The following is a 13,828-nucleotide window of genomic DNA, read 5'->3' as shown; positions in this document are numbered from 1 at the left end:
ACATTTGTACACAAAAGTGAAGCTGTATGTTGTGAATTGTTCTAAAATTTCCTGTCTGGATGAAGGGCCAGATGCTGCAGGGGAATACCCAGGGCTCAGGTCCTCCAGTAAATGAGCATGTGAGCATATCTAATGTGCATGTTGTTTCTTTTATTGTGGAAAGCACAGTAATATTTTTTGTGCAGGACATTGGCCAATATAAATAGACTACATTGGAAAGAGTGGTGGTTTCTGCAATCAGTTTGACGGATATTATCCCAGAGGAGAATGTCACCAACACAGAGAGATTTGTGTTCTGTATTCTTTTGGATCTCACATCGATGGTGCCATTTCCTCCTTCAGGCTACCTCAAAAAATACTTATGAGCAGAATAGTGTAGCGTGCCAGCATAGACAGTCCTGGAATGGTGGACTGTGCAGCGCGTGAATAAATGTTGACGTTAAAAACCATGCAAAGTTAGCAATGTTGTCATACCTGTTGTCAAACCGTGTTCTACGGTTAGTTAGAGTGTTTAGACTCAGGTTTGGCCGGTGCGTTACAGCCTAAAGCGGAGGTTCAGGGCTGGGGCATAAGGACCGGGACCGGCCCGGTATGTAGTGTTCATGTTTATGATGACTCAATAAAACTCAGTTCAAAAGCAAATCTCTGGAATGGTACAATAGGGTAGATCATGGTATTGTAACATTTGATAGGCGAGACAATACCTGCCAATTTAGCAACATATATGTCATGCATTTCAGACCAGAATTATTGGAGAACCGAATGCTCAGTGGCCGCTCAAGTTTCGCTAATAAAAACCTCAAAACAGTATATGTTCTAAAGATTGAGTCGTAGCCTACCAGTCACGTCAAATTACAGTATATCTTGTCATATTCTTACTTCAATTAAGCTAAATTACAGAAACGAGGATACATCTGACAGCCACCTATAGGCCCATTTGACAGGTGGGTGGGACTTGACAGTGCGCTCCAATCGCAGTTGGTGACATGGCCATGCGCTTGCGGAATTCCCCCAACAGTCCGGGGCTTTCCAGATGTTAGTGAACAACTCGTGTTGTGGAGAGTTGCTTCGCCGAGTAAACACTGGGATTGTCTTTTGGAATACAAACAGCACCTGAAATTGGTGTTCATTCTTCAGCATTCAGGAGGATTTTTGATACTTAGCTATTCGCTTCGTTTGCTCTTTATTTCTTGTTCTCTGTTTATTTCTGTTTCGCAAGTGTCTGCTGGTAATGACCAACATCTGGACTTCACACCTAGAAGTAAGACAGCACCATTATTTGAATATCTTATGACAGCCTAATGAAAATGTCACATAATTCGATATAACGTGTTTACATTAGTTGCACGCTGTTACACATACGGGCTCTGTTGTGCATTTACTGCGATGTGTATGCTACCCTAATGGACAGATGAATCTTGCTTGTTAAAACTTTATTTCATTCACAGATCCCTGTGTTATCTGAAACTTTGTGAATGAGAGTAGGCCTATGCAAATGTATAGTGTATATCATGTAATTTATTATGTTAAAAACGCAAAATGTTGATAAGTGCTTAAAGCAGGATGCACACTTATCTGGAAATTCCCTTGGAGGAGTTTTGCGTTTTGGGCAGGCTACCTAAAAGCGTGGTGACTTTGCTCGCCTTATTGCTAAGGGGAAAAGGGGGAATTACATCCATGGGAAATAACAGTACCTGACTGATCTATAAACGTTTTGTTAACAGTTGCAGAGTAAAATAAGAGCCGATGACCCTGTTGCAAACGGCATGTCGGGAGGACTGAGGTACGTGCCTGTCAATGTAAATCGTATGCAAAATAGTATTGACAAATTAAATTAGATTAACTTTTAACGTATGCCTAGGTTCCAAGGGTATATCAGGCACATTTCTTTCTCCACTATGAGTGGGTAATTTTGGCAATCTTATTGAAGATCTAGAGGAAATGTTGAATTGCTATGTGAAGTTATGCCTGACTTTGTTGATACATCAAGCAGGTTGTCAATGTGTCTGTGGGTGGAAAACTACAGACCTTGAACACTTACAAAATGTGTAATTTCTTAATGAATGATTATAAATTGATGTTACTTGATTGGCAGACAAATTGTCATTGTCTTAGGCCTCTGCTGAAAATGTTTAGAAATGTCTTAACTTCCTGTGACAATGCTTGAAAAAAAGCCAGAAAATTGTTGTCTCAAAGTTTGTTATTTGTCACATATGTCTTGCTGTTATATTTTTTAATCTTTGTGACAAAAATATTTTATCCAATAGCCCAAGGTTTTTGGTCCTATAGATAGACATTCTCATACTTCACCTTAGAGCATGAACTATATGCATATGAGCATTTGTCATCACTTTTGTGAAACCACCTCTTGTTTTTGTCACCAGTTCATGAATGAAAGTCTTGTTCAATTCCACCCAAAGCTGCTGCAAAGTAAATACATTGTCATTGTCAAAAAGAATGAGGTAGATAGATAGATAGATAGATACAGTAGATGGATAGATACTTTATTGATCCCCAAGGGGAAATTAATGGCAACGTATTTCACAGTTCAGTGGGATAGTGCTTGAGGTAAGAAATGTCTGTCACCCCTCTCTCTACCTTAAGAACAGAACACAGGAAGCTGTTGACTGCATTGGGCAATAGGGGGTAGAATGATTTGGGGCAATCCCGCGAACCCCTTTGGGGTATTCCATGTCACTGTTGGCAGGAATGTGTTTCAGACTGATTTTGAGGCTGTGTAATTTCACAACAATAAAGAGAGAGTGAGTGTGTGTTTCAGTTTGATCAGAAATCCATTTAAAAAATTCAATAATGCTTCCTTAATAAGAATATTCCCCTGGTGGGAAGAACAAAACAAAACTAATTATGAAATAATGGCATGGAGGTCACACTTCAGAATTAATCTGTTCTCAAGTATGTAGAATGAGAGCACTGGCGTGCATTTCTCACTCTGACATCAGTGGCAGTACTGAGTCGGTATTCACGGGGCTTTCCTTTTTTTCTGCAGTCCACTTCCTGGAAGTAACATGAGCAAGCAGGGTGGAGGGAGGGGGCGATAGAGAGAAACAGAGACAGAAAGAGAGAGAGAGAGGGCGACAGAGAGGGAGCGAGACAGAGAGCAAGGGCCATCGCGTAGCCATCTGAAAGTGAAAGCAACTTTGAATTGGTCATTTCTCAAACACCAAAACCGTCTTTGTTTGTGTTCTGACGTGTTGTTTTTTCTTTGTAGTGTCAGGAGGAGATTTCTAAAAGACTAAGACAGCTTAGCATGAGTTTTCGCTGACTATCGTACGTGTTCCTGGTGCTGTGTACTTAGGAAACACAGCTTCCGCAAGCTAATCTTCTGCTTGCCTCAGTGGCTGTGTCAGAGGCAGACGTCTTCTCTGTTTCTGAGACATGTCTTAGACCAGTATTAGTTCTGTTTTCTTATATTTACATTCTTCACTTTTTCAGAATGGATGAGTCCCAATATAGCATGAAAATGCTAGAGAGTGAGGTAAGGTACTTTTTATAAGCAATGTTATATTTGTGGATAATGAGTTGTAGGATCTCTCACTGTCAGCAATAAACAGTGTTGAAGCTCAGCCAGGTTTGTTTACATCAGTTCAGTTTTTGACAAATGTGCTGGCCTGACTGATTTCTCTTATATTTTGTCTCCACAGTTGTTAATGGAGAGCAGTTACATAGAAAATGCCTTCATGCCACATTTAGACATAAAGAGTGAACCTTATGCCATTGAAACAGGTGAGGTGGGAGTGCCAAATTCTAATTTATAATCTGTACTGAGGAAATGTGTTTTGTGTCCAGACTAGCAGTAATTTCAAGACACAGCTTTATTGTTTAAACCAAGTTTAATAGATTTCTTATTTCATTCTATTTCAAGGATCTATTTATCCTTGAGTATATATTCATAAAAGACTCTTTCCTTTTTTCAAAGTTGATGGACCCTATTTACAAATCATAGAGGAACCAAAACAGGTAATTCATATTTTTAACATTTTGTACTATACACATATGCTAGTATGAATAATCCATGATCATCAAAGTGTCTGTCTGATCTTGAAAGCTGGTATTTCTTGTTGATCCAAGAATCTTAGACATGTGGTTTGACATGGTGTCACGCTGAAATTGGCATGTGTTTTTATGGCTGTCCCCCATTCGCGTTTCCTCTGTGTGTTGTCAGCGAGGCTTTCGCTTCCGTTATGAATGTGAGGGACCATCGCATGGAGGGCTGCCTGGAGCGTCCAGTGAAAGAAACAGAAGGACGTACCCCACCGTCAAGGTCAGCCCATGTTCCTCCGTCCAACATTTTACTTTCTAACATGTACCAATACACTAAACTAAATGTGTGTGTGTGTGTGTGTGTGTGTGTGTGTGTATGTGAAAAAAGGCTACATGCACAATACTGACAAATGCTTACAGAAGATTAGGCTACTAGGTAAACTAGGCTCCATAATGAGGCCCCTTTAACAAACTCCTACTTTGACAACGCAGGTGTGTAACTACATGGGCCATGCTCGAGTAGAGGTGCAGCTGGTGACGCACACTGACCCTCCGCGTGTCCACGCTCACAGTCTGGTGGGGAGGCAGTGCAATGAGAATGGGACCTGCATGGTGGACGTCGGACCCAATGACCTCCAGGCACAGTGAGTGTCCTTCAGACCCTTGCCTACAGTGCCTACCTGATAAAGACGATATCAGGGCTGGCTTAATTTGAGACTAGACCTGCGTATACCTTATGGAGAACTGTTTATTGTGCTTTCAGCAGACATATAGTGGTAGTGGTAGCTGTGGGTTTAATTCCCGGCCTCCACCGTTGTGCCCTTGAGCAAGGCACTTAACCCCTAGTTGCTCTGGGGAGAATGCTTTTTGGATCTAAAACACACCAATTCCATCTTCACCAAACTCTGCCACTTCCTGTCTGCATTTGCGGTGCAATATTCTTCCTCACTGTTTTGCTGTCTCTGTCTGTGTGTGTGTGTCCAGGTTCAGTAATTTGGGTATTTTGCACGTCACCAAACGGGGCGTCATGGAGGTGTTGACCAAGAGACTGACAGAGGAGAGGAGAAGGCAGAGGGAGTCAAACTACCATTTCAGTGGTAAGAGACTTCCATCAGTCACCACCATCATACCTGCACTGACTATACCTGTGTTCAGATCAGCCACACATTCACCATAGTGCACTATATAATATATGGATGTTCTGATCACAGGTTATAACTTGAATGAAACAATTGACCAGTGAATTATTGGTGGTCAGTGAATGATTAGTATATTCCTAATATTTACACAGCAAATGTGTATTCCATCTTCTGTTCATGGTAGTTGTGTTGAGTTGTTGAGTTATGAATATATCCAGCTGCCCTAGCCGTAAGTGAGCTGAACTCCTGAGCTGAATTTCCTCCTTCCTTGTTCCTCATGTCCTCCTTCTTCTCTCCTTGTCATACTCACAGACGCAGATCAGCAGGCTATTCTTAACGAGGCCAAAGAACTGAGCAAGTCCATGGATCTCAACATTGTGCGGCTGAAGTTCACAGCGTACCTCCAGGACAGCACAGGGGCATTTACTAGAGCCCTGAAGCCTGTCATCTCCAACGCCATCTATGACAGCAGTGAGTCTAGCTCCCTCCGGCTTTAATAAGCACTCCATGACATTTAACTGTACGTTGCTAAACAGTATATTTCGTATTTGTATTTGTATTTTTTATTTGTATTTGTATTTTTTATACTGTCGTATTGTATTGTTCTTACCATGCAGTTGCATATTGGGCGCATTATCATTATTTTAAACAAAGCATTATTATAGTATAATTGTAATAAATCTAGTTTTTCTAATGGACCGGTTATTTCTTTCATGTCAGAATTCTGCCTAAGCTGACTGACTTGTCATTTTCAAGGCTTTTAGCAAAGTCCAACACGATCGTAACTCTGTTTTTCTTTTCACCCAGAATCACCCAATGCCTCAAACCTGAAGATCTCACGTATGGACAGGACCTGTGGCTCTGTTTTGGGTGGTGATGAAATATTTCTGCTTTGTGATAAAGTACAAAAAGGTGAGTGAGTTTTAGTCCGTAAAATATAAATTTAAATAATAAAATATAAATTTAAATAATCCCAATTTTCAGAATTTCTGAAAAAATGAAAAAGATTCCCTGTGAAAGAGCTCATGCTGATCTGCTTGTTTTTGTTACCTCCAGATGATATTGACGTTCGCTTCTTTGAGGAAGACGATGAAGGGGGTTGGGAGGCCTTTGGAGATTTCTCTCCCACAGATGTACACAAGCAGGTGTGTGGATGCAGCTATAGCTTGTTTTAGGTGTATGGCCATCAGGCTGCCCATCACCTCCTGCTCTCCTAACATCTGTTCTGTCTTTGTGATTAATGCTGAACTTCACGGATAAACCGGAAAAACAGGTCTAATTACATCTGCTTGTGTAGTGATAACATTGATTCTGACAGGGATTCAGTGATCGGCAAATTGTTAATAGTGTTGACCTGCTTTTTCAATTCTGTTTCATTGTCTGTATGTTAATGTTTTGCACAAAAGCATTTTTACAACCATCAACACTGATTTGAGTATCCAATTTAATCAGTGGTCCAGACAAACACTGCTGTTTTATATATGCCTATATACCTATATACAATTATTTATAATTATTTGTACAATCTATGTGTCAGAATCAATGTCAACAAGCGTATGTGATTAGACCTGTTTTTGTGGTTAGTCTTTGTTTTTAGACGTTTGCCATTAAACCTCATTCTCTGAAGAGTTTATCAGCTGTGACCTACCTAAATCACTGGTTCTGCAGTTGGTGGCTAATTCTGTGTATCTGTGTTTTTTGTCTGTGCGGACAGACACACACTATAGACAAATGTGAAACCTTGAAACTGATATTTTCTGAACTGGTTATCATACCACAAAAATATTGTACAGTTACAACCCTAGTCGCCTCTGTCGCATACTTGGTTCATAGTCACATGGCAATGATAACTGGATAAAAGTGCAAGAGCAGGTGAAATCAACTTAATTGGTTTCAGTTCACATTTATAGAATCTAGGAATTTACCACAGCATAGAGCAGTGCACAGTAGACTTCTTGTATTTGGCTTTGAGTGGTTTTCTAAATGTTGGTTTCCATTCAGTATCATATCAGTATAACTGACTTATGTCTTTCTCCTTTACCTGCTTGCAGTATGCCATTGTGTTTAAGACTCCACCGTACCACAGCACAGAGATTGACAGAGCAGTTACAGTGTTCCTGCAGCTAAAGAGGAAGAAAGGAGGAGATTGCAGTGAACCCAAACAGTTTACCTATGTGCCTCAAGTTCAAGGTAAATTTCAGTGCAACTTTCACATTCCCTTGCCGTGCTCTAGTAATATAGAAGCTAAAGCTGAAAGCTAAATATAGCATTCAAACGTCAGTCTGATCTCATTTTTAACACATTCTTCTTTTCTTTCTCTTTCTTTATCACTGCTTCATCTGTGTTGTTCAGATAAAGAGGAAGTCGAACGGAAACGGCAAAAGTCCCTGCCTCACCCGCACTTTGACTCATGGCCTGGGCCCCAAGGTGGGGCAGGCGGCTCGGGGAGAGGCGCCGGGGGATTCGGAGGCCCAGGGGGAGGCATGGGGGGCGGAGCAGGTGGGCACTTTTTGACTCAAGACATTACATTCCATTGTCATTTAATTGAGGCTCTTATCCAGAGCGTCTTACAGTGAACTCACTACAGGGACAGTCCCTTTGGAGCAACTTGCTCAGGGGCACAATAGTGGGAGCCTATCGCATTGTACTCACAACCTTCTGGTGTACCACCAGAACCTCTAGCTCACCACCACTACTCCATCACACATCATTCACCGTCATCAGTCCCATGTAGCCAAAAAACATAGTGAATATTGACTTTTATCCTTCTGCAGGCTGCGTCCTAGTCCAAATCTCTTTATTGCATAAATCTTGTGAAGCTCTTCCGAGCTCTCTGCTATGCATCACTTAGAAATACACAAAGTACATTTTTAAACAGACACTTACTTTAGATGTCTGGCCAAACTCTGCAGGCTACAACCGCTACAACAATCAGATGGATGGCCCAGGCTTCTATGGCGGCGGGTGTGGAGGGTTCGGCGGCGGTGGAGGGCTGCACATGTCTGCTTCCTCTGGGCAACAAACATCGGCAGTCCAGCAGCAGCAGGCAGCAGCAGCCAGTAGCCCATCACCCATTCCAGTGCAGCAACAGCTCCTCCAGATCGGTAAGCTTCCACGGCACGCAGACAGGGTCTGAGCCACGCCGCAGCTGAGCTGGGCTGAGTTAGTTACATCGATTTTGCAGTATTGCAGGCTTACTATTGCCTTGAGTTGAGACTTACCCTGAAATACTGTAGTTGATATAATTTACACTTAAGATGTTTTTTTTGTGTGTGTGTACACATGAGATTTTTATCCCAATTGTATTTCCATATTTACACCTCTTTCACTGTATGATGCCATTATCTTAGCTTGGCTTTACAATAAAGTGATCTTGGGGAATAGGGGAAGATATTTTTTTCACGGTTCACATGATAATTGTACATGACATGTTTACTGTCACTGACACTGAGTCTGTGCTGTCCCTCTACTGTGTCGTGCAGCTGCGGTCCTGCAGAACAGAGCCACATACACGGCCAAGCGCACGGCCCGCGCTCTACTGGAGTACTGCAGCAGCGGGGACGTGCGCCCCCTCCTGGCCGTGCAGAGACACCTGTGCGGGGTGCAGGACGAGAACGGAGACACGTGAGTCCAGCCTTTGTGAACACCTCTTCTTCACATCTCTTACGCCTGTGCAGCGTTTGTTGTTGTTGTTGTTGTTTGATGTGCAGGTTGTTTTTGTGTATGTGTTGTGTTGTTGTTGACCGTGTTGCTGTTTGCGTTGTCGTTGCGGCCCCAGGCCCCTGCATCTGGCTATTATCCACCAGCAGCCGGCGGTAGTGCAGCAGCTGCTCCACTCCATCGTCGGCATCCCACAGCAGAACATCATCAACAGACTCAACCACCTGGGGCAGGTGAGGACACACTCCTAAACAGACAGTCCCTCTGCTCGTTCACCAGTCTTCCTGCCTTTTTTTTTGTGCACATGTAATTCCATTAGCTAGCTCAATTGAAAAACACCAGTTCATTAAATGCCATTTTTGCTTTCATAACATGTTTACGTGTTGACATATTCATGGGTGCTTGCTTTTAGTCTAAGAGAGGCCGCCCACACAGTGCACAGAGGCATATTTTACAAAACAAAAACAGGGTAAAAAGGACATTTCTCATAAATGCTCTCATTAATACTCTGTTAATAAATGGATCGACAAAGGCAGAGTGTACCACAAATACTTGTCCCGGTTCTCAATAGCAAGTCATAGCATCATCTTTTGGGTTAGAAAAAACTTTCAAAACATCCTTACCATCCATTACTCTTCCTACATCTATCTCGCTCTCCCTCTCTCTCTCTTTCTGTCTCTTTCTCTCTCTGGCCAGTCGCCGCTGCACCTGGCTGTGATCACCCGCCAGTTGAGGGTCGTGGAGCTGTTGCTGAGGGTCGGGGCGGACCCCTCGCTCCTGGACCGGGACGGACGTACTGTTGTCCACCTGGCCGCCCTTGGCGCCAACGAAGTCATACTCCGTCTCCTGCTCACACACCTAGGGGAGCGACACGCCCACCTGGTCAACACAGCTGACTTCTCAGGTGAGAGAGAGGGAGAGTGTACATGGAACTCATAGGCTGCCACAGACCCGGCTGCAGAGTATAGTAACAGAGGGGGCATTTGGGATTTCCAAGGGGGCACAAGTGCTTTTTTGTGTGCTTGGCGGCATAGACATTTTATGTCACAGTTGATGAATTAATAGCCTAATGTACTATTAATGACTAACCACGAGTAATGTCCACGAGTGTAGAGCCCCATCTGTTTTTCTAACATTCTAACAACATGCCTACCTGACCACCAAGTGTGAGTTCTCTGCCACTGCGTGTAGCAGTATCTACATGAAAGACCGTAGACCGTATCTACATGAAATACCCCCCCCCCCCTGGCTCCGGCCTGTCATTAAAAAAACTTTGCTAGTTTAACTTCTGTAGTGCTGTTTGCTATGTAACATTGTCAGCTGGTTTTCCTCCCTAAAGCAAAAGTAGATAGATAGATAAATACATAGATAGATAGAGTGACAGAGACCATTTCAGATACACATAGGAAAGGTGTTACATTTTATGTGCTATTAGATAGATGGATAGATCCAGCATGTGTGTGAAGCTTTACTCATCCATTGGCTGTCTCTCTCTCTCTCTCTCCTCTCCCAGGCCTCTACCCTCTGCACCTGGCTGTGAGGAGGGGAGGCGAGCGCTGCCTCAAACTCCTGGTTGAGTCGGGGTCCAAGATCAATGCTCAGGAGCAGAAAAGTGGCTGCACCGCCCTGCACCTGGCCGTCAAGGAGAACCTCTTCAAAGTGGCCTGTGTGCTCCTCACCGAGGTACTGGCCTCATCTGCTTTACTACACTCTTGTAGTCTATGCTCCACAGCCCTCTGAACAATATGCTACATTATTGAAACGATGTTAGCCGTAAGGTACTTTTTGAAAACTGGAGCATGAACCTTCACCTCATTCAATGTTGTGTTTAAATAGCCCATTGTGTCGATGCTGAAGCCTTCGCGATTCTTACATGGGTCTGATGATGAGTCATTTTGTGATATGAGAAATGGCAGAAATGGAAAATTATATTACTGTCAAGTCAAAGAGTAGTGATACCAAAGTGCATCCAGAACCTGATGATAAATTGTGTTTTTTATTTTATTTGATTACGCAAGGTTGGATTACTTAAAAAAATCAAGGTTTTTTTCAATTTCCTGAAATTGAATGGATTTGGATAGACAAGGTTTCCATCCAAGAGCAGTGAAATTCATGTTTCTATTTGAGGGCACAGTTAAAATGTACACAATCAGCTCATTTGAATTCAGTTATTTAGATAGTTGTGTTATTATAACCTGAGGGACGTGTGTACGTCAGAGAGGTTTTCTGTGGAATTTCAGAATGAGTGTACAGTATGTTCTCACCACAATGTGCGCAAGCCAGATCACATTCAGTTGCCTCTGTTTCACAAGCACCCCCTCACTCTCCTCTCCTCTCCTCTCGTCTCCTCTCCTAATCGGCTTGTCCATTCCTTCCCTCTAGCTCAAGGCAGATGTGAATGTTTGTACGTTTGGAGGAAACAGCCCCCTCCACCTGGCTGCTAGTCAGGGCTCCCCTCCTCTGTGTTCCATGCTTATTGCTGCAGGTGAGATACTTCACAGTTTTGCTTGTTATCATGTCTGTGCTGTTTTAAACTTTGAAGGCATCTGTGACTCTCTGAAAGGGTGCTTCCCCACAGGAGATAAGGAAATTGCCAAGCTGACTAACTAGTTTGAGCTTGAGAATTCAGCTTGACTACTAAATGTAATAACTTGAAGTTGCTAACCTGCAACTTGACGTCGGTTAGTTGTGATTTGCATACTTTTGCTTCAAGCTTCAGACAGGAACAGCTGAGTAAGACCGAAAGTGTTGTGCAGCCTGGACTGGAAAAGAAATACAACTCTGTACTCTTGCAGGTGCCAACAAAAGCCTGGAGAATGACGAGCCACTCTTCTTCAGTTCCTCTTCCTCCGACGAGGATGAGGAGGATAGACGCGTGAGACCAGCAGACAGCAGACAGACTGAGGAGGATATTGGTGGACAGGTCCAAGCAGTGTCGTCCTCCCTGGAACGAATCCAAATAAACCCACGTAAAAGACCAGCAGGGGGACACAAACCGTTTGATCTGGCCAAATGTCAAAAGGTAAACATGCCTGTGGTCACACTCTCATAACTAATTGAAAGGTTTTCAGCAGCCTCTCTTGACAATATTTTTCAGCAGAGTATTTAAGACAAAGCAATTTGAGGTCCAGTTCATGCTAACATACACTTGGTTTGAAAAGTGAATACATAATCAGAGCTTTTCTACCTGTATACCGTAGTAGACATTAAGACAGGCATTCAGGAGACTTCCTACCAGTCTGAGACTAATGAATAATCTTTTATTGAACTCTCTCCAGGTGAGAAACATTCTCGACAGCATCTCCAGGCTTCAGACTAGTCCCCACACAAACAAGAGACCCAAACCAAGCACAGAGGAAAGCGGTGAGCAAAACATCTCCAACAGTCAATCACTCCGCCATATTGAAATGGCTTTACATGGAACTGTTTGGTGTCTCCCCCTAACCCTGATTCTCTTTGAACTCTGTGAAGCAGGGAGCAGTCAGCCACTAGATGGGGCTATGATGGAGAAGCTGTGTGGTCTCCTCGACCAGAGCCAAGTGCCCTGGAAAGAGCTGGCAGAGAAACTGGGCATGCTCACCTTGGCCCACCTGTACCAGGAGAGTCCATCACCGTGTCAGAACCTTCTAGAGAATTACCAGGTGAGTGAGAGGGGGCTTCTGTTTTAAAAAAGTTGAGTTCAGCCCTTTGGTATTTGTGTTTGTAAGCCTGTCTAAGAGTTTTGACATGTTTGTAATGCTTAATTTTGTGTGTGTGTGTGTGTGTGTGTGTCTAGCTGGCTGGAGGTGCAGTTGAGGGACTGGTGGAGGCCCTGCAGTCTTTGGGTATAAATGAGGGCGTGAGACTACTGAGACAGACACAGGTCCGAGAAGATAAGCAGAGCACAGGTATGGGCCATGTACACACAAACACACACACACTGTCCATGTCTTTCTCTCTCTCTCTCTCTCTCTCACACACACACACACACACACACACACACACACACACACACACACACACACACACACACACACACACAGTCCATCTCTCTCTCTGACACACACACATTTACACTCGCTTTCAGTTATCCCATCATGCTCCTAAATCTACACCTGCACAAAATCAATTATGCTGTACAGACAGCAAAAGGGGTCATCACGACCATGTTTTTCAAGTCCATCACGACCATGTTTTTCAAGTCCATCACGACCATGTTTTTCAGGTCCATCAGGACCATCGTTTTCGCAGTGCACATAATTATTATAGTGACTCTGAAAGCCTTGATTAACTGAATCCAGTACATTAGTGCATCTAGAACATCATTTGGAGTGCTGCTGTCATGTCCAGCCTTTAACGGGTTCCTCTCCTCCCTTCCTCCTCCAGTGGACACGACGGTGGACAGTGGCTTTGGCAGTCAGGGGATTGAGGACGAAGATGGCGAGCTTCCTGCCATGGCAACTTCTTAACTGATAGGATATGCAATATCAGTGAATGCTAATTTGTCCTGTACCAGCGGTTTGGTCTGAGGGTTTATGGATGAATATTTCATAGCCCTAAAGCACCTTCAGAAATACATGGCTGGAGAGAACTTCTTAACTGCAAAATCAGTAAATGCTAATATCTATGAGACAATGTAAAAACCTCAATGGTGACATGGTTGTTAATATTAATGATATGTTATCTATACTGTATAAACTTTTTTTCTTCACCTCAGATTTACCATATTTTACTAATGATTTGTTATATTATATTTTAGCATCGTTGCAGTGTTTTAATGGAGTAGTGTTGGTTTGACTGTAGACATTTTGTGTGTTGGAAGCAGTATAATTGTTACTCAGATTGCTTAAACTTTACGTGTCTAAAAAAAAAAAAACTTTTGTTGATATAAATTAATATATTGACTCTCACTATTCACTTTCACATCTTTTCATCTGGTTGTAACATAAAGCTCCATGGGAAACAAGTTAAATGATGTGCAAAATGCAAAGTCTAAAGTCGAACTAAATATAGTTTAATGACTGTTTGCCAATTTAACACCATGAATA

The 13,828-nt window shown here is 42.8% G+C and overlaps 1 protein-coding gene across 2 annotated transcripts; it reads left to right on the top strand.

Annotated features, from left to right (window-relative positions):
• The first annotated feature begins 1,041 nt into the window (after window positions 1–1,041).
• nfkb2 (nuclear factor of kappa light polypeptide gene enhancer in B-cells 2 (p49/p100)) lies at window positions 1,042–13,690 on the top strand. 2 transcript variants are annotated; one of them, XM_048269635.1, is made up of 24 exons: window positions 1,042–1,261; window positions 1,725–1,783; window positions 3,454–3,496; window positions 3,663–3,744; window positions 3,938–3,978; window positions 4,184–4,282; window positions 4,495–4,646; window positions 4,987–5,099; window positions 5,454–5,612; window positions 5,949–6,053; window positions 6,198–6,286; window positions 7,193–7,331; window positions 7,494–7,640; window positions 8,054–8,245; window positions 8,624–8,765; window positions 8,920–9,034; window positions 9,498–9,705; window positions 10,315–10,484; window positions 11,184–11,286; window positions 11,597–11,823; window positions 12,080–12,164; window positions 12,273–12,442; window positions 12,577–12,688; window positions 13,167–13,690. In XM_048269635.1, the coding sequence occupies exons 1-24, from the start codon at window positions 1,232–1,234 to the stop codon at window positions 13,247–13,249; spliced, it is 2,865 nt and encodes a 954-aa protein (XP_048125592.1). In that variant the 5' UTR covers window positions 1,042–1,231; the 3' UTR covers window positions 13,250–13,690. The 2 variants fall into 2 exon arrangements, with proteins under 2 accessions (XP_048125592.1, XP_048125593.1); XM_048269636.1 differs by having other exon boundaries at window positions 1,043–1,261; window positions 12,276–12,442.
• The last annotated feature ends 138 nt before the right edge of the window (window positions 13,691–13,828 follow it).

Source organism: Alosa alosa, chromosome 18 (genome assembly GCF_017589495.1).
Source record: "Alosa alosa isolate M-15738 ecotype Scorff River chromosome 18, AALO_Geno_1.1, whole genome shotgun sequence".
In the NCBI taxonomy this organism is placed as follows: domain Eukaryota; kingdom Metazoa; phylum Chordata; class Actinopteri; order Clupeiformes; family Clupeidae; genus Alosa; species Alosa alosa.
The sequence above is the reverse complement of the archived record's forward strand: the minus strand, read 5'-3'. Positions and strand labels throughout refer to the sequence as shown.